Source organism: Megalobrama amblycephala, linkage group LG16, assembly GCF_018812025.1.
Source record: "Megalobrama amblycephala isolate DHTTF-2021 linkage group LG16, ASM1881202v1, whole genome shotgun sequence".
Taxonomy (NCBI): domain Eukaryota; kingdom Metazoa; phylum Chordata; class Actinopteri; order Cypriniformes; family Xenocyprididae; genus Megalobrama; species Megalobrama amblycephala.
Window position 1 is genome coordinate 26,817,232 of NC_063059.1, and position 20,397 is coordinate 26,837,628.

General features: G+C 37.1%; 1 protein-coding gene across 3 annotated transcripts in view; it reads right to left on the bottom strand.

Moving 5' to 3' along the window:
- Positions 1-594: 594 nt before the first annotated feature.
- The window catches only part of git1 (G protein-coupled receptor kinase interacting ArfGAP 1), a 28,754-nt gene continuing 8,951 nt past the window's right edge, over positions 595-20,397 (bottom strand). The window contains exons 7-21 of one of the 3 annotated variants that reach the window (XM_048162178.1): positions 19,990-20,084; positions 19,581-19,623; positions 19,121-19,147; positions 18,334-18,382; positions 14,833-14,905; positions 14,227-14,324; positions 12,651-12,762; positions 12,399-12,526; positions 11,067-11,219; positions 9,938-10,219; positions 7,395-7,472; positions 7,224-7,303; positions 3,383-3,547; positions 3,227-3,290; positions 595-3,143 (exon numbers count right to left, since the gene is read on the bottom strand). In XM_048162178.1, the coding sequence (XP_048018135.1) occupies positions 2,928-3,143; positions 3,227-3,290; positions 3,383-3,547; positions 7,224-7,303; positions 7,395-7,472; positions 9,938-10,219; positions 11,067-11,219; positions 12,399-12,526; positions 12,651-12,762; positions 14,227-14,324; positions 14,833-14,905; positions 18,334-18,382; positions 19,121-19,147; positions 19,581-19,623; positions 19,990-20,084 (1,663 nt within the window). In that variant the 3' untranslated portion in view covers positions 595-2,927. The remainder of the gene's footprint in view (positions 3,144-3,226; positions 3,291-3,382; positions 3,548-7,223; positions 7,304-7,394; positions 7,473-9,937; positions 10,220-11,066; positions 11,220-12,398; positions 12,527-12,650; positions 12,763-14,226; positions 14,325-14,832; positions 14,906-18,333; positions 18,383-19,120; positions 19,148-19,580; positions 19,624-19,989; positions 20,085-20,397) is intronic. The other 2 variants (XM_048162180.1, XM_048162179.1) reach the window with 2 other exon arrangements.

Below are 20,397 nucleotides of genomic sequence, written 5' to 3' on the forward strand. Positions count from 1 at the left end.
AACATTAGATTTTCTTTTCCTTTTGAAAAATTGACGTACAATATCCATGTGTAGGATATTGAATCGAAATCAAATCGTGAAATTTGTGTCAAAGCAACTCCCTCAAATCTCACTCAAGCTGAACTCAAAAGTTGCCACTCCTGAGTAGTTTTATAATTGGTAGAACATAAACTGGGTGGAGTAAAATATTTCAGTCAAATATAATTTGAAATGTAAATATAAAATAATTTATGCACTACGTCAATATATCAATATATCCTGCGGGGGAAAATAGAGTTTAAAAGTAGGCCAATTCAGATGGAAAACACACCAGAGACACACCTCTTCACAAGCACTTAACTACAACCATAAATTAAGGCTTTTCCATAACTCCTAATTTTTTTTTTTCCCCTTTTCAGCCTTTCACTTCTGCTCAAACATACAATTGAAAGTTGGATATGTAGTGCTATTCCTCATTTGTACTCTGCTGAACGAATAAATGTAAATCTATTTTGCTGACATTTTTGAAATACCATGCATATTAATACACACCTTTTTATGACCTCTAATAATCCCACAACTAAAATGCCAAAACATAAAGAACAATACACAGGAGACGATGCACTTTTTCTTTTATTTATTACAAATGTACAGCTTATGAGTCTTTATTACGATTTTAAATGGTTTTGCTTAGTCTTTTTATTTAATTTCTATATCTTACAGGTAGCCTCTGCTAAACAAATTTCTCCCATCAGCTAATCTCTCATGTAAGAACGAGTGATAACAAACAGTCATAACAAGTACAGTGCAGCTAGTATGACAGATCACGGAAAAGAGAGAGAGTGTATGTGCATTAATTTTCAAAAATAATTTCACCGGTGCATTATTTGAGCCATGTATGCATCTGCCGCAGGATGACTGGGAAAATGTCTACTTACTACTTTGAAAAGAATCGGATTCAGAGTTGGACAAAATGTGTGTGCAAAGACTCAGACACCTCTCTGAATTTAGTGCTTATTAAATAACAGCCAAAGCTCTTTCTCCCAAGTCTTCATCACAGTAAGCCATCACCCAGTGATCGTCCTGACATTTTTATTTGAAAACAAAAAATCTGGAAAAGAAATGTGTACTTATTTATGCATACACGGTTTTTACTCACCATGTGCTTGAAGAGAGTAACTCGAGTACTGATTAAAATCAGTCTAGCAGATGTGCAAAGGCAATTATCAGAGATTTTCAGACAATCTTTTTGACACATTTTCAGGGGACGCCAACTTTATCCCATTCCCCAAGTTAAAGAAACAAAAAAGGCAAAAACAAAACAAAAAAAAAGGCTTAACTTAAAAGGCTGGTAGGGTAAAAACCGATGTGGAAAACAACAGGAAGTTTAAGGCCTGTAGCATGACATCTAAAACGCAAAGAAACTGTACAACAAATACTTGATTTGATCGCGCACGCGCACAGATGTGGCATCAAACGTTCATCAACGTGTGCATTCGTACTGGAAGCTCCAGTTCAACTCCTCTCCCATGAACATCGATATCACAAAGGGCTCTTTCCCCCACAATTCTCACTGATCGCACCGACTGATGCCACAGAATGTGACTACGCTGGTCCTGATGCAGCAGATGGACATCACGTTTTCCCTGTGACTGTATCTGAAATGTTAGTGATGAGAACATTGATAGTGGTCGTCTTCAACCATCAACATTCACATGCTTGTAGCTTATAGAACATAAGGATCTTCTTACATTAATAAACATTAACTACACATATGTTTGATTAAAAAAAAAAAAAAATCATGAAATATAAAGAACAGCATGACCACCACACAAAAAAAAGCCTGGTCCTGAAGTGAAGAGTCCTCTTTACGCCGCTAAACTGATGAAGAAGGCCATTCAATTAAGTCAATAATGTGCAGAAAATGAAGACGGGGTGTCTTATCCTAAACTAATAAGCTGAAGACAATGTGATGATTGTGCTAACACATTTGCATTGTTCTGATAGTAAAACCCATTAATGTTGGGATTGAGATGAGATGAGAGGAGCCAGGACGAGATCCGGCGAGCCTTTTCTGTACATCAACCCCAACTGTTGTCTTTGTGCTCGAAGACGACAAAAAAAAAAAAAAAAGAAAGAGGGATCCGCAACTGTAGTGTCATCACTCCCCTCTGCTCCTTTGGCTAGTGTACTTCGACAAAAGAAACAATGTAGTATACATATTAAAACACTGTGTGAGTGAACCAGTGCTTCTACCACTGGAGGACGGGAGTGTTCTGGTTAGTTTTCACAGGTTATTGTTCACCCCTGTTAATGTTCGCAAAGCTCTGTGTGATTTCCACTTGACAAACCGAAACAAAAATCAAAAGAAGACATCAATAATTGTAACAATAATGCGAAACACAAGTCATACTCATTAAAATAACTCCAGTGTGTTGTTGTTTAAAGTCAGTACATTTTGTCCCAAGAGAAACAGGCCAATGGAGCGGCACTTGAAATGAATCAAATGAGAGAGAGGAAAAACAGAAAATAAACAATTTAGGAGGAACATTTCTGGATCTCTTATGGTTAGGAGTGCTTGAGAATTTCATGAAGAGAACCAAACAGTACCATCAGCACTGAATTGTGGGTCTGCGTGTGTAGTGTTGTCATATTTAGATGTGTAGACGGAGAGAAGATCCTTCTGAAAAACAGAACTGAAGTGTAAGGAAAACCAGGCCGCTCCATTCGGCTTCTCCCAAACATTCCATATCTCTGCGTCCGGGTGGCCAAAGCTCGATTAACCACCCATGCGTTAAGATTTTTCTTTTCCCATCTTCGTTCCCTCGCGTAATTTTTCTATCAACCTGACCAAAGATTCCCAGCCGTCAGTTTTTGCTTAGTGTCTTTCTCCTCTCCCGTTTCTCAGTCTTTGCCCCTGACCACTGAACCCCAGCGTGCCGGGCGGGTCACTGTTTTTTCTCGCGGGTAGTGATGGTGACCAGCTGCTTGGCAGCTTTGGCGATGTCGTAGGCGCACTGGATGACCTGCTGGGTGAGCAGCTGGTAGTCCACTGTGCTGGCCGACGATTCGGAGGGCGCCGCTTTACGACACTCTACCTGAAGGCGGGACGCGCTGGCCGCCAGGAGCTTCAAGGAAGAACGTACTGCATCCAGCGCTGGTCTCTGAGAGAAGCAGACAGAACAGATTTAGTGCGTCTTGCCGGATATCTCGAGGCAAAGTATGACCATAAGGCGCGTTCGTTTACCTTGGGAAACAGCGAGGCCATTTCTGTCACGGCTAAGTGGATTTTCTCTGAGCATGGCACAAAACTGCAACCAAAGACAGATGTTATAATGGATTTCTTTCAAACTGCAGCAAAATGACACTGCATTGAGCTGTGAGGGGTAACAGTCCGTCCTACCTGTCGTGTTTAAACTCCTGTGCAGCTCTCAGGAGCTCCTGGATGTTCTTGGTGACCTGCTCGGTTTTGAGGATAACGTCCTCTGTGCAGGGCAGCGTGGGGTCAGGGTCGCCCTCTGTGTCTTCCACATCCCCCCTGTTGTCCTCCTCACTGCTGCGGCCCACACTACAACATGACATGCAAAAACATGAATGCACACAATAAAAACATTCACATTTCCATACAGAAGGCATGAAATGTATCGTCAGTGAGTTTAAGTTAGAAGCAGCTAAATATAAAATAAGACAAATATATTACTATTTTACTGAAATATATATATTTTTTTCAATTTTAATAATAATAACAATATTACTATTGCAATATTAATCTTTTACTTCCAAAAAAATATTTATTATAACTGTTATATTGCATCATGTTATATAGCAGTAGACAAACATATTAATATTGTAAATGATTCCTCTGCTGTAAAAATTATTATTACAAATACTAATATTATTATTAGAAGCATTATTAAAAGTGATACAATAAAACTACACTACAATAACAACAATACAAAATATATCAATTTTGTAATATTACTATTGTACCAAAATAATGTATCCCCAAAATAATTAAAGGTGCGCTAGATTATGTTTTTAAAATATGTAATGCAAGTCTAAGGTGTCCCCTGAATGCGTCTGTGAAGTTTCAGCTCAAAATACCCCACAGATTTTTTTAATACATTTTTTTTAACTGCCTATTTTGGGGCATCATTATAAACGAGCCGATTTTATGCTGCGGCCCCTTTAAATCCCGTGCTCTCCACCCACAGAGCTTGCGCTTGCCTTAAACAGTACCTTAACAAAGTTTACACAGCTAATATAACCCTCAAAATGGATCTTTACAAAGTGTTCGTCATGCATGCTGCATGCATACATCGGATTATGTGAGTATTGTATTTATTTGGATGTTTGCATTTGATTCTGAGTGAATTTGAGGCTGTGATCCGTGGCTAACGGCTAATGCTACACTGTTGGAGAGATTTATAAAGAATGAAGTTGTGTTTATGAATTATACAGACTGTTTAAAAATGAAAATAGCGACGGCTCTCTTGTCTCTGTGAATACAGTAAGAAACGATGGTAACTTTAACCACATTTAACAGTACATTAGCAACATGCTAACGAAACATTTAGAAAGACAATTTACAAATATCACTAAAAATATCATGTTATCATGGATCATGTCAGTTATTATTGCTCCATCTGCCATTTTTCGCTATTGTTCTTGCTTGCTTACCTAGTCTGATGATTTGGTTGTGCATATCCAGACGTTAATACTGGCTGCCCTTGTCTAATGCCTTTCATAATGTTGGAAACGTGGGCTGGCATATGCAAATATTGGGGGCGTACACCCCGACTGTTACGTAACAGTCGGTGTTATGTTGAGATTCGCCTGTTCTTCGGAGGTCTTTTAAAAAAATGAGATTTATATAAGGAGGAAACAATGGAGTTTGAGACTCACTATATGTCATTTCCATGTACTGAACACTTGTTATTTAACTATGCCAAGATAAATTAAATTTTTCATTCGAGGGCACCTTTAAATAATAATAAAGTTATTAAAATAACTTTTTATAATTAGCTTGTAATAACATATTATATTGCAAATTATACAGTATCTTATTTTTTTATACAAACCAAAATGTATGCAGACACCTTGAACATCTCATTCATTATTACAGTTTATTCACTATAGTCAAAAAAATGGTAATATGAAAATATGAAAACATTTTTTTAATTATGTCAGATAACACTTGAGCAAAACATGGTCAGGTCAAAGTGTCTATTTTTTGGTTCCAAATTTTTATACATTTTACTGGTAGTTCACTGTATGAAGAATTTTTGGGTATAATATTAGGGGTGGTCCGAGCCGCCTTTTTCGCCTCCAATACCGATACCTGGGATTGCGGTATCGGCCGATACGAAAATAATATATATATATATTTTTTTTAAAGTGCTGAATTACCTAATAAACTGTATACATCACTGTGTGGAAGAGACTGGGATCATTCTTTTGTGAAAGCCTTCAGGCTTGACAAACATTATTTTCCTAACTTTGTAAAACAATGTACAGCCACAAATGTAGTGAATTATTTATTACATAATTGTGCACCAGTGCAACAACTGCAAATAAACCAGTAGCTTGGTTGACATTCAAAATAAACAGGAGTCAGGCTGACTCCTTCATTTATGATGCATGATTCTGTCATGTATGACTCATACCTTCATGAAAAACCAATATATATAAAAATATACTATAAAATCAAAAGACATTTCTTTTAAATTTTAAGTGCATCTTTTTAATGAAGCAGTAACATATGATAGAAACGACAGAACAAGAATGGCTATTAATAATCTTTTTTTTTATTGCGCAAAAGTATTATAATATGAAAGGCTCAATACAGAGCGTCACTTATGCACATCTCGTGCACAGAATGATGCGCTTGAAGCAACATGGAGTCACAGCGCGCAGAGGCGCTTCGCATTGAACAGTTCAAAGCACAAAGGGACGAGATATTGATATAATCTATGGCTATGCAATAGTTTATTGAGCCTTTTCTTTTAACAGTTTTAATTTTCAGTTACTGTGCGCATGAAGAACAATTATAGTGCTCTCTACTCCAGTGTTGTGATCTAACAAACACCAGGGAGAAAGTAACATGTGAATAAACATGGCAATAAACTCAACGTAGGGCTGGGCGATATATCGCATGCAATTGTCACGCGCATTTCGTCAGTAAAGCCGGTTCCCTGATTACCGCTAAATCGCCATCACCTGCTTTCAAATGGAGCAGCATTTAATAGACAGAGCCGTAGTTCACTGACAAGCCACGCAATATCGCGTTCATTATCGCAGATGAATCGCCTTTGATAATGAACGCGATATTGCGTGGCTTGTCAGTGAACTACGGCTCTGTCTATTAAACTCAAGCCAGATAAAGTCCTTTTATGCAAAACCATAGACCTTTATCTACAGATCAAGTATAATAATAGGAACATTGAATCATCTTGGAGAGAGTTTTATCGTGTTGAATGTTGTAACCGAACACGACGCGCTGTTTGAATGGAGAATGAGAGGGAAGCATTCATGAACTTGAAATATTGATCTGTACCTCACATTAATCTATGCAATGGCTTCAGAAAACCTAGAATATAGTGCAGAAAAACTGCTTTTTATTGTTTTTGTGCCTTTTATAACAATAACAAAATAGTATACGCACAAAATATCATCTGGCCGATACCCGATCCAGCAAAAAATGGCAGTATCAGATACTGAATATGGTATCGGCGCACCACTATATAATATGTCACAGTTTACTTTATTTTTCTATCCTCACTAACATAAATGATCTATAGCGTCCTGCACCCACTAGTAAAAATATACCAAAAATATCTGAATAATTTTTGGTTTGATTGTATATACTACAAATATATTACTCCTATGATGTAAAAGAAATCTAACATTTAATTAAAGATATTTAAATAAAGAACGATAACTCTAATGATGACAATAAACTATAATGACAATAACTATATTAGCTATATTAAATGTGCTGCAGTTTTGTTGTCTGTCGCTCTGTAAAACAGGATGTGCCGTTATCATTAAAGTTGTGGTGTGGACTCTGCTATTCTTTTACATTTACAACAATATTTTAGAACTATATCTTATCGTTATAATTATCGTCCTTGGTGTGAACGGGCCTTTAGACCTTTAAGTTTGTTTAGTTGACAGTTTTTGCAAATGAAATGCAGTAAAACTTCTGTCCACAAAAAATGGTTTCATCAGTGGCTTGCACTCACCCAAGAGAGACATCGTATGTTTGAGAGTTGTCATAGTCACTATCGGTACCGCTCCCGTACTTCTCTCCTGCTTTCGGAGGCTGGACAGGACAAACATGCGCAGAGGTCTGTTACACATCACAGTCTGCAACTCGCATGTCAGCGCAGATATGAATGGAAACTGGCACTCACATTATATCGTCCGTCAGTAGAGGCTGACAGGTGCGGTCCTCCGTAGGGGGTGGGACCCGCAGGGGCGCCCTTTCGCACCTGACAACGAGCAGAATGAGATTAAGAGGAGGAGAAAAGCTGACAGACAGTCAACAGACAGAGGATGGAAAGAAAAGAAGCAGCTTTGATAGTCATTTCTGCACAGGACTGTTAGATGTAAAGAAATCTGCAGCATAAACGCTGTTATACTAACAACCATAATTCTGTTAGACAGAAGTAACTTAGCGTAGAGGTTTTAGATATTGCAGTCACGGAACAGCAAGCTTCTACATTAAGCTCAAAAGCAAAACTGAATTAACAGTGCAATAACACGTCCTTTCCTCTGAAATAATGAAAATACTAAAAATAGAGACTTGCACATCACACTACTTGAAAAACAGTGCAGTTAATAAAACAGGCACAAAGGTGCAACTCAAATACATTAACCATGACTAATAAAAAAATAAAGACTACTACACGCTGTCAGCAATAGCCCAGAAATGGAATATTGCATAATCAAAACATGGCGTAATTGCAAAAGCAATTAAAGCAAATCAAAACAAGGCATTCAAAAGACATTAAAATACATCCTACAGATCTAAGAATATCCACAAACAGAGGATGATTTCCCATTTCAGCACTGTCAGGAGCAGCACATCGATTCACTGCACACAACAGGAAATCACTTCCTTTAGTGTTTAATATGTGCCATGCAGCTCAACTCATTTTAGTGTCACTAATCAGGTAACCAATAAATCCATTTTCTAAACATTCCAGACATGTCACATTGCACAAGACAAGCATATCTCAATGAGAGCCTCTCTTGGCATATCAACCATTTTAAGAAAGACACAAAGCAATTCATGCCAGTTATATCATCCTGTTACATACGCAATATATAATGGTTGTCTCAAAATGTAGAGTTGAGCTGCCTATCTAAGCAGCATTTTTGAGCATCATAGGCAAACCTGGTATTAAGATTTGTGATAGTTTGTGATAAGAGCTTAAGCTTCAGAAGCTTAAGAATTAAAAAAACAAAAACTCCTTTAAAATTAAAAATAAATTAGTAATAGAAATAAATAAAAGTAAATAATATTTAATACTGTAAGTTAATAAAAATTAAAAACACACACACACACACACACACACACATAAATATTATATATATATATATATATATATATATATATATATATATATATATATATATATATATATATATTTATTTATTTATTTATATATTTACACATATATATATATATATATATACACACACACACACACATACACATTTTAAAATGTAATTTATTCCTGTGATGCAAATTACTCCAGTTATGATCCTTCAGAAATCATTCTAATATGCTGATTTGCTGCTCAGGAAACATTTATTATTATTATTATTACTATTATTATTATTATTATTATTATTATCATCATCATCATCAATGTTGAACATGATTTTTATTTAAAAAATAAATTTAATAAACGCAAATAAATGCTGTTCATTGAACTTTTTATTCATCAAAGAATCCTGAAAAAAGTATCACAATTTCCACAAAAATGGTAAACAGCACAACAGTTTTCAACATTGATAATAATAATAAATGTTACTTGAGCACCAAATCAGCATATTAGAATGATTTTTAGCTTTGCCATCACAGGAATAAACTTAAAATATTTAAATACATTTTAAAATATATTCAAATAGAAAACAGTTCTTTTAATTTGTATCATTATTTCACAATATTACTGTTTTTACTGTATTTTAAAGTAAATAAATGCATTGTTGAGCATAAGAGACTTCTTTCAAAAACAAAATATTTAATGTTTCTAAACTTTGAACAGATATATATGAATATATATATATATATATAAAATATATGTAAAAAACAGTAATATTGTGAAATATTTACATCACAGGAATAAATTACTTTGTCAAATATATTTAAATAGTACACAGTTATTTTAAATTGTAATAATATTTCACAATATTACTGTTTTTTACTGTATTTTTAATTAAATAAATGTAGCCTTGGTGAGCAGACGAAACTTCTTTTAAAAACATGAAAAATCTTAGTGGTTCCAAACTTTTGGACTGTTACTGTATATATATATATATATATATATATATATATATATATATATATATATATATATATATATATATATATATATATATATTCACATTTAGCACAGGACTAAAAAGATATTCGCAATTCTATACAGTCCACTTATGATCAAATTATTCAAGATGTTAAGACCAGCTGTAAAAGGGACCCATGACTAAAAATGCTGTCTATTTAGGCAGCTCACTCAGTTTGGAGACAGTCAACATCTAGAAAAAAAGGTGTTTTCAGGGCAGGAAATGCTCCTGTCTGTCCATTAGGTGGCAACAGAGAGCAGTGAGTAGTGAAAGCAGGTGCTCCAGGCAGAAGCAGCACATCAGTGTGGGTTCAGGTAAGCAGAGGGAGAAAGAGAGTTTACAGTTTAAAAAGATCAGGTCGGGCACTAATGCTCACACTTACGGGGCTGAGAGGCTGCAGGCGGCCGGTCAGGGGGTCCAGGGCTGGGGTGAGAGCTTTGGGGGTGGTCCCCACGGGCTCATACATAGAGAAAGCTTGTCTATCCCGGCGGAGGGGAGCGGTCGAGGGTACGGTTAGGCCGGAGTCTCCGCCTACCCCACCTCCACTACATGTACCCCTTACCCCACCAGTCCACAGCCCTGTGCCACCACCCCCGGTCAGAGCGCCCCCGGCCCCAGCCTGGGCCCCCCGCAGCACGCTGTTCTCCGTCTGCATCCGCGTGATCTACAGGGATGGAGGGGCATCATGGGGAGTCACAAACACACATTCACAAACACAAGGACCAAAGAAAACACAACAGTTGCAGTGTGGATGGTTACGTCATGCTGGGGACGACAAAATGGGGTCATTCTGATAGACGGGAAGTTTAAGGTTGTCTGAACAAGGAGGGGCTTCATTCTCAGTGAGATGAACATGGCATATGATAGTTACACTACTGCTCAAAAGTTTGAGGGTAGTAATTAATACTTTTATTCAGCAAGGATGCATTAAAAAGTGACAGTAAATAAATTTAAAATGTTACAAAGGATTTATATTTCAAAATTTATTAAAACACCCTGAAAAAACATTTATCACTGTTTCCACAAAAAAATATTAAGCTGCACAACTGTTTTCAACACTGATAATAATAAATGTTACTTGAGCACCATATCAGCATATTAGAATGATTTCTGAAGGATCATGTGACACTGAAGACTGGAGTAATGATGCTGAAAATTCAGCTTTGGCATTACAGGACTAAATTACATTTTAAAATATATTAAAATAGAAAAAGATATTTTAAACTGTAATAATATTTCACAGTATTGTTGTTGTTTTTTGTATTTTAGATTAAATAAATGCAGCCTAGGTGAACACAAGAGACTTTTTTCAAAACCATTTAAAAAATCTTACAGACCCCAAACTTAAGAACAGTAGTGTATGTTAATATTGTTCTGCTCTTTTTGATGGTTTGGAATCAGTTTGTGTGATGGTGAGCTACAGTTTATGGCAGCATTTCATTTCTATCTGTGTGAAATATTTGTATTTTCAAAACAAGGACACACAGTTTAAATACAGTGGGTGGGCGCACCTCCTTCTGTAGCCTCCGCAGCTCCTCGCTCAGGTTGTTGTTGACCTTCATGAGCTGTTGAACTTTGGCCTCTGAGGATGCCAGTGCTTTCTTGACCTCCAGATATTCCTGTAGTGTGATGGGCCCATCTGACAGGTCGGACGAGTCCATGCTCTGATAACACAAAAATCACCAATCAAATCACAATCTACTGTGAACAGCAAAAGGAACAGGTCTGAAAAAGTTGACATTTCTTCCAAAAGACATACACAATTATGAATTTCATTCAATTATTGTAGTATTTACACTACAGTTCAAAAGTTTTGCATCAGTAAGATTTGTTTTGGAAAGAAATACTAATACTTTTATTCAGCAAGGTTGCATTAAATTGATCTAAAGCGACAGACAGTAAAATTTTTAAAACATCAGCCTTGGTGTGCATAAGAGACTTCTTTCAAAACATTTAGGAAATCTCACCAACCTCAAACTTTTGAACAGTAGTGTAAATTTAAGTCAAAAGAGCCCACCAACAAAATTATGAAAACATTAATATTCCTAGATATGGCTTGTTTATTTTTAGCATGCAAAAACAGCATGCTCAATCTCACTAAAAGCACAACAAGTCAGATAATTTGAGGTAATGTCCATATGTATATATATACCTAACATTAATATGGAGATTTTAATGAACATTATTATGAAACATTACCAGAATGGGTAATGTAAAAGAATATTTTCATTCAAAAAGCACTAAAAAGTCAACCATTTTGAGTAAAAAAAAAAAAAGGATTGTGCAATATGAAAACCAGCAGTGCTACTGGAGAAAGTGTTGCAACCGGACAGTGAGGAGTATGAGGTTTACTTTGTGTTCTTCTACACTCAGCCATGTCAGTTCCGGTGTGTGGAATGAGCATGCTCAGACACAGCTTCCTGTCTTCAGCTGCAGAACAATAGCTTCACTGATCACAGCCTTGAAAGGGGATGATGTCATTCTGCAAATATGAGGCAGGGCTGCTGCTTCTGTTCTTCCAGTGGTGCATGCTGGGACATGACAACACTGGCTTCTGTACTATTGAATATACTAATTTGCTGGTCTTGCAAACCAAGATCAACAATTACCAAGGTCTAGCCTAACCTACAAGAAATTAAGACATTTATCAAGATTCAGTGAATCATCTAATCTTGTTTCACCAAAGGATTTAAGATGTTCCTCAATTCAGTCAAGTGGTTTCATTATTAACAATGATGAACATCTGCATGGATGAACTCAAATCTTCAACCTCTCAGACTTATAATTAGGTTTAGGTGGAGTACAGTGATGATTTTCCTCAGGTAAGCACCCAGTGAGCTCACCTTGGCCCGGTTGTTGCGCTGGGTGTTGTTGTTATTCTGTGCAGTCAGCTCGCTGTCTGTGTCTTCGTCAGACGCTACGCTGTCATAATCGTGCTGGTCATCGTCTGCCTGACTCAGATCCAGCGGGTCTGAAAAACAACAAACACAAAAGATAACATCATTAATATGAAGAGAAACTGCACTGGCTTAGCGATGTCCATCTTTATTGATATTCTCCTAAAATATTCTAGAAATGCAATGTGGGCGTCTCACCTGTGGGGCTTGTCAGGCCTTTTCCATGCTGCCGCCGCTTGGCATCACTGAGAATGTCGATAATGAGGGTGGCGAATTCTCGTGCATTAAAGCGAGCCAATTTCTGCCGCCCCTAACGATGACAGAAACATACACAAATATTTATTCGTTTATTAAAGCTGCAGTCCGCAACTTTTTTGTGTTAAAAATTTACAAAATTTATATAATGAGAATATACAACATGAATCCATTTTCCAATGGATTTTTGTCTTATCCTGAATCATTATGGTACACTTATAATAAGTGTTTATATTCGGACTATTTCAGACTGGTAGGACTCGCCGCAGAGTATCAAAGTAAATGCGTGACTCGCCATAGACATACATGGAGAAAAGTAGCTCCGGCTATAATGTTCCTCTGTAAGTTAATTAAGTCTGTTTATTAACCGCTAGAGGGCCAAAAATCGCAGACAGCAGCTTTAATATAATTATAAATTAAAATAAAATAAAATAATAATAAAAATAAAAAAAATCACAAAGGCAGATTTTTCCCTTTCAACAAATAAACATGACTAAGTCTTTACAGAAATATATATACAAATCATATAAAAATATATACACACTATCAAAAGTTTGGGGTCAGTAAGATGATAATCTGTACATTAAATAATCTTGCCGATCATAAACTTTTGAATGGTAGCGTGAATCATTAATGTGTTTTTAAAAATAAATGATACCATTATAAACAAACTCATATTTTCTTACACTAATTTTTGGGCAAAATTCATGGGATTCGGCAAAATAGATTGAAACTTCATAAAAACGTTAAATGGAGAGAACATCATGCTTTTTATGACTGAATATGAAAGTTTTGGGGGATTAGTACAATTTTATGAATGATGGCCAAATTGGCCATGCACGAAATCTGCGGGAGTCTGTGCCTGATTGTAACGCGAAACTTGAAAATTTGACGTTTTATTTGAGCACTTAGTCACTCAGCAACACATTTTACAGAACAATCTATTTCGGCTGAGGGCGACTCGGACATCTTAAAGGCTGGAAAACACTGCCACATCAACAGTTCGGTGTTCCAACTCTTGACCACTGGGTGTGCGTGTCCCTCCTCCCATCATCTCTTTCCACGTCTCATGTATACGCAAAAGAACAGGAAATTCTCAGGCTGGCCAATCAGCCCGCAGGAAACATGCCCCCGAGTGAACGCACTTAGTGGTCTTGCTGTATAAAAGAACTATTTCAAGCAGAAATACAGAGAAGGTCATGCAAGGATGCCAGTGGAAACACAGAGGGGGAGGGAGCAGTCGCGTGTCTGCAGCAGTTACGCAGCTGGAAAACATCCATTCGTCGGTTTGCTGGCCAAACCTGAGCCTCAGACGTTCATACAGCCACAAAATGTCTATTTTTAGCCCTGTGTCTGCTGCACCCCAGATATCATCTCTCCTTTGTGCCTCCATCAAAAACGGGCCCGCATGGAAGTGACGGCATCTTACGCAAGGGGGCAGCAGGAGCGGAGAGCTTCCTCCCAAACATACTTCAAACACATCCTCTGAGGCTCGGGAATAAAATGTTGTGCGTGTTACCTGGTTGCGTGTCGCTGAGTATTCAGGGTTGACAGGTAAGAAGGGGACGGCACTCCGTTCGGTCACAAGCGTACTGTGGTTCTGAGTTGTCAGCCACACTGAGAGAAACAGAACGGACACACATAAACAAGACAAATATAAACAAACAGACTCCGATGTCGTAGCCCTGAGGTTTCAGAGAGTATGCATCTACCCCTCCCGCTCAGTTTGTGTGTGTTTGGCCCCCTGCCTCGCTCCCAGCCCTGCTTACCATCAGAATCTCAGTCTGCCACCCCAGCATGCTACCTCTTCTCCTCTACAACCAGGAACAGGAGTAGAGCGAGTGAGCGAGAGAGAGAAGGAGGAGAGAATTCCTGCGGCACTCCCTCGCTCTCGCTCCCTTTCACCCTCCTTCCATCTAAAGCGCCTCTCCCTCCCTTCTGTACAGGCTGACTGCACCGCTAAAGTCCTTCTATAGTCAGTGTTTATACAACACACCGATCATTGCGTCTCCAGGGACACGACTACAACTGTCCCTACGCCTCTGGACAGCTCCATAACTACATTAGGGAAAGAGTGAGAAGCAGGGAAAGCTGAGACAGGAACAGATGGGGGTTTGAGTCTTACCTGCATCATTCTCTCTACGGTCCACTTCGTCGTACACATCCATAGCCAGCTCCTCGAACAAGCGGTTATTTAACTGTGTCCACACACACAAACATATCAGTATGTGGCATTAAGGTACAGGTATAGGGGAAAAAATGAAAACCACAGCAAAATCAGACACACACACACACACACAACAGGAAGGCATCAGTGAGAAGACAAAACAAAGCAAGATGCTCCAACAAGGCACTATATAAAGATTAAATGCAAGCTCAGGGAACTCTAAGCATTAAGATAAATTTATCTACTGAATTTCAAAGCATTTGAAGAGTTTGTCAAACATTTATCTCAAATCTCTCAAGAAAAGAGGCTAATGCTGTATCCCAACCAGGAATTCCTGCGACAAGTAAGTTTTGGACCAATGAGATTTCAGCTTCCCAGTGCAATAGTACAGTAATAAAAACCAAATGACCAATAATATGCCCTGTTTACTCTAAGCTGGTTAGGACTAGGGCTGTCAAACGATTAATCGCGATTAATCGCGTACAAAATAAACAAATTTATGTATATATTTAAGAGAAATTTGTTATTTATGTATAAAATATTTATATATAATAAAAATTATATAAAAATATAAATAAATACATATACTTGTAAGTATTTCTCAAATTTACAGTACAGTCCAAAAGTTTGGAACCACTAAGATTTTTAATGTTTTTAAAAGAAGTTTTGTCTGCTTACCAAGGCTACATTTATTTAATTAAAAATACAGTAAAAAACAGCAATATTGTGAAATATTATTACAGTTTTCTATTTGAATATATTTCACAAAGTAATTTATTCCTGTGATGGCAAAGCTGAATTTTCAGCATCGTTACTCCAGTCTTCAGTGTCACATGATCCTTCAGAAATCATTCTAATATGCTGATTTGCTGCTCAATAAACATTTATGATTATTTTCAATGTTGAAAACAGTTGTGTACTTTTTTTTTTCAGATTCCTTGATGAATAGATTTTTTTTGAAAAGAAATTAAAGAAATGAATACTTTTATTCAGCAAGGATGCATTAAATCAATCAAAAGTGGCAGTAAAGACATTTATAATGTTACAAAAGATTAGATTTCAGATAAACACTGTTCTTTTGAACTTTCTATTCATCAAATAATCCTGAAAAAAAATATTGTACACAAATATTTTGTACAATTGTACACATTAAATGTTTCTTGAGCAGCAGATCAGCATATTAGAATGATTTCTGAAGGATCATGTGACACTGAAGACTGGAGTAATGATGCTGAAAATTCAGCTTTGCCATCACAGGAATAAATGACTTTGTCAAATATATTCAAATAGAAAACAGTTATTTTAAACTGTAATAATATTTCACAATATTACTGTTTTTACTGTATTTTTAATTAAATAAATGTAGCCTTGGTGAGCAGACGAAACTTCTTTTAAAAACATTAAAAATCTTAGTGGTTCCAAACTTTTGAACTGTACTGTATACACAAATGTGTTTGTATTTATATATACATAATAATTACACACAGTACTCACACATATATTAGGCAAACTCAAACTTTTATTTTGTATGCGATTAATCGCGATTAATCATTTGACAGCCCTAGTTAGGACTGATGCTGCCTTCACGTGCTCTCAGAATTATCGCAAATATGAGTTTCCTAGGTAAAAACTGCACATGAACGCCATGCCATTTCGAAACTTGAATGCGATGAGCTCGTAATCACGAATTCAGAAGTGGGAATTTCAAATTTCCAATAGCACGTGAAAGCAGCATTAAACCCAGAATCAAAATTGCCCTTATTTTGACCTTTGTTAGCAGACATTACTAGTCTTGCGGTGAACAATTAATCCGTGCAAGTTAATCCACGTAAGACATTTGTTTCTCTTTGTAATTTTTAGTCAAAATCAAAAACTTTGCTTCCCCTCTGGAATGGCATTCCTTCTCTGATGACATTCATTTGACATCCTTAACCACTCCCCGTTTGCAATAGTTTGCAATATTAAGCAGCATAACGAGCTGTTTTGTACAATAACTGTAAGTGGATGACACTGGAAGCCAGACGCATTTAATTTACAAATGTGAAAAATAAGGTGGATACTTCGGTTTGTGCATGTACGCTAGGGTATGAGTACAGTGCAAGTAATGTAAATATCATCACTGGCAAAGTATGCACGTAATGTTTGTGCGCAAACCAATTTTTCTAATCATGCATACTCTGTAAGCTAAGCTCACAGCCTCGCCGAGCGGCCTGTATGTTCTTGCTCTAGTTAGTTTATCAACAAAGTGGCAACACCGCCCCTGCCCATTGCTTTACAAAGAAAATAAAGAAACGATCCAAACAACAAACTACTGGAGACGACAATAACAATAGATGCCCCATTCTTACCCGTCGATGACAAGCGCATGGGTGAGGGGGTTAAGAGATACACACAGGTCTATTTATAATTTATAATTATTATAATAATTATAATTATCATAATTTCTGGAAAGAAATAGCACAGACACTGGACAAAGGAGACACACCATCCAACAGAGAATACTTTGAAAGGCTATGCATTTGGTTGGACACATATGTTGGTGTTTGCGTCACAACTGAAGTATATTTTAAGTTTAAAATGGAAAAGCTGTATTGTTTGTTGCTTTGTGTTGGGCCTGTCTAAAAACTCAAATTCCCTTAAAGGGGTAGTTCACCCAAAAATTAAATTTCTGTCATTAATTACTCACACTCATGTCGTTCCACACCTGTAAGATCTTCATTCATCTTCAGAACACAAATTAAGATATTTTTGATGAAATCTGAGAGTTTTTTTTTATCCCCATAGAAAGCAACATAATTACCACATTCAAGTAGTAAAGACATTGTTAAAATAGTCCATGTGACTACAGTGGTTCAACCTTAATTTTATGAAGCGACGAGAATACTTTTTGTGCGCAAAAACAAAAATTCAACAATATCTTCTTCATTCAACAAGCGCTTCCATGTTCTACGTCAGAACGCTGTCTCAGTACTGGCCGGCTCCTGTGTCAGCATCACATGCATGCGTCGTGCTGCTCACGTGAACAGCCTCGGCCAATACCGAGTCGGCGTTCTCACGTACAACCCAGAAGCCTGAACTGTCTATACAAAGTAAACAGCATAGGAGAATGACAAAAGAAATAGATGAATAAAGTTGTTTTGTTTTGTTTTTGGGCACAAAAAGTATTTTCGTCGCTTCATAACATTAAGGTTAAACCACTGCAGTCACATTGATTATTTAAACGATGTCTTTACTACTTTTCTGGACATTGAATGTGTTGATTACTTTGCTTTCTATGAGACATAAAAAAAAACCTCTTGGATTTCATCAAAAATATCTTAATTCGAAAGTTCGAAAGATGAACAAAGGTCTTACAGATGTGTAACGACATGAGGGTGAGTAAATAATGACAGAAAATTAATTTTTGGGTGAACTAACACTTTAATTCCCTGTAGCAGCTCATTAACCTGCATCACTCACCGCTTGAAGCTTCTTCTTGGCTGCCTTGGCCAGTTCAGAGAGGTCCAGGCTACACAAAGACAAAGACACAGACACAGGAGTAAAAGGATGCTGGAGTCATGCGGACAGAGAAAGATGAGGAGAGAGGAAAGGAGAGAGGTGGGAATGAGGAGCTGGATGAATGGATGAAGTGTGGGGACAGGACACGGGTAGCCGAAAAAGATGAGGAGGTGATGTACTTTTTTTAAACATGATTTAATCCATTAGGAATTGATTGGATTGTGATGCTCCATACTAGAATGTTATCACCTAAAAGTGAGTTTACACTGTTTTATTTGAGTGAAATGTGGGTCAAAATTAATGGTAATGATAACTTTTATTCTATTAACATTAACCAGCACTGAATTATTGCATTACTACAAACAAGGCAGGCTACATTACATACATCAGTAGCCTAAAACCAGTGTTATTTTTAACTAAAACCATTATCTAGTTATTTGATTATTGGTTAACATTATATCCTATATGGCTAAAGTGAAAGGACATTTTTTCTGAGGTGAAGCACTGAATAATAACATGCACAAATTTGTGCACAATAAGACAAGGAAGATGTATTAAGGCAACAATGGTCAATTTTAATTTCATGTTGACTTTAAATGTGTAAATAACAGGATAATGTTCAAGTGTAGACGTTTTCTCCAACTCCTGCCTCATCTTTTCAGACACCCACATCCAGATGAAGGCCATGTGAGAAAGAAAGAGAGCAGGGTTTATGGAGAGGGGGGTGAGAAGTGAGAGAAAGAGATACCTCTGCGTCGGGCACTTAGGGCGAGCTCTGCCTCCAAAAGCGCAGCAAGATGGAGAGAACAGAGAACGAGTGAGCGAGACCGAAAAGTGAGCAGAAAACAGACAGATAGAGAGAGAAAGAAAAGGGATAGGCCCCATATCAACACTACTTCCGGACAGGTCAGTAAAGTTCTTTCAGCTGTGGTGCATTTGAGGTGTCAGCGCTACAGAGGTTAGGGACACACTCTGCCCTAATTCAAACCGATTGATCGTGTGGCGCAACCTGCTGGCCAGCACACTCAAATACACCCGCTGCCAACTGAGCTTAGTACACTGTATCTACCCTGTATGAGCAGCTCTATGGAAAAGACTTGAGGGAGGATATCATGCATAATGACAGGTAATAAATAAAACTGCATTGATGCGTTTCAAAATTTATTTCCATTCTGAATCAGACACACTCTCATACACAAACAATGTACCTGTCTGCCATCTGAGGGATGATATAATGACCATTCTTGTGATCTGCAAAAACACAGACGAAAGAAAAACATGTTTTCTTTCTCATTTGGAAGGACAGACTGTTCTGTTTCACACCACACACGCAAGTAGGACATATTTTTTGATGCACAAATTAACAGGTAACAGTATTCACGCTGCATGTGTAAGCAGCACAGCAGAGACTTTGGTGTAATAAGAGTTGTCGCTGAGCCTATTTTTATGTAGAAAGTGCAATGAACATGTTAGAAATGCACTATAAACCCTTTTTAATCAACACTCACTGCAATTTGGACTTCTATGAAGCAACAAAAAAATTTATTATTAAAGGAAACACCAAATATTGTAAAACATCTTATACAATGGTTGCTGGTTAAAATATTCTAAGCTCACCTGGGCGACGTCCACACAGGTAAAAGGCCAGTCTGTCCGTGAGCTCATACTGACACTCCACCAAGCGCTCGGCGAGCTCCACGTGACCTGCTTGCCTGCAAGAACACAGTCACAAACTGAAGACTTTAGATCACTATAAACCTACAACAACAAGAATATATAATAATAATAATATATAAATAAATTATCATGTATAATTATATTATATATATATATATATATATATATATATATATATATATATTTTTTATATACACTGTGTGCAGAATTATTAGGCAAGTTAATTTTCTGATCATATTTTTTTTTCCAAGCACATTTTACCAATTCCAATCCACATCTAATTGTTAATGCACATCTAATTGATATATAATTGTTTATGAAGCCTGGAAATGAAAAATGCCTCATATT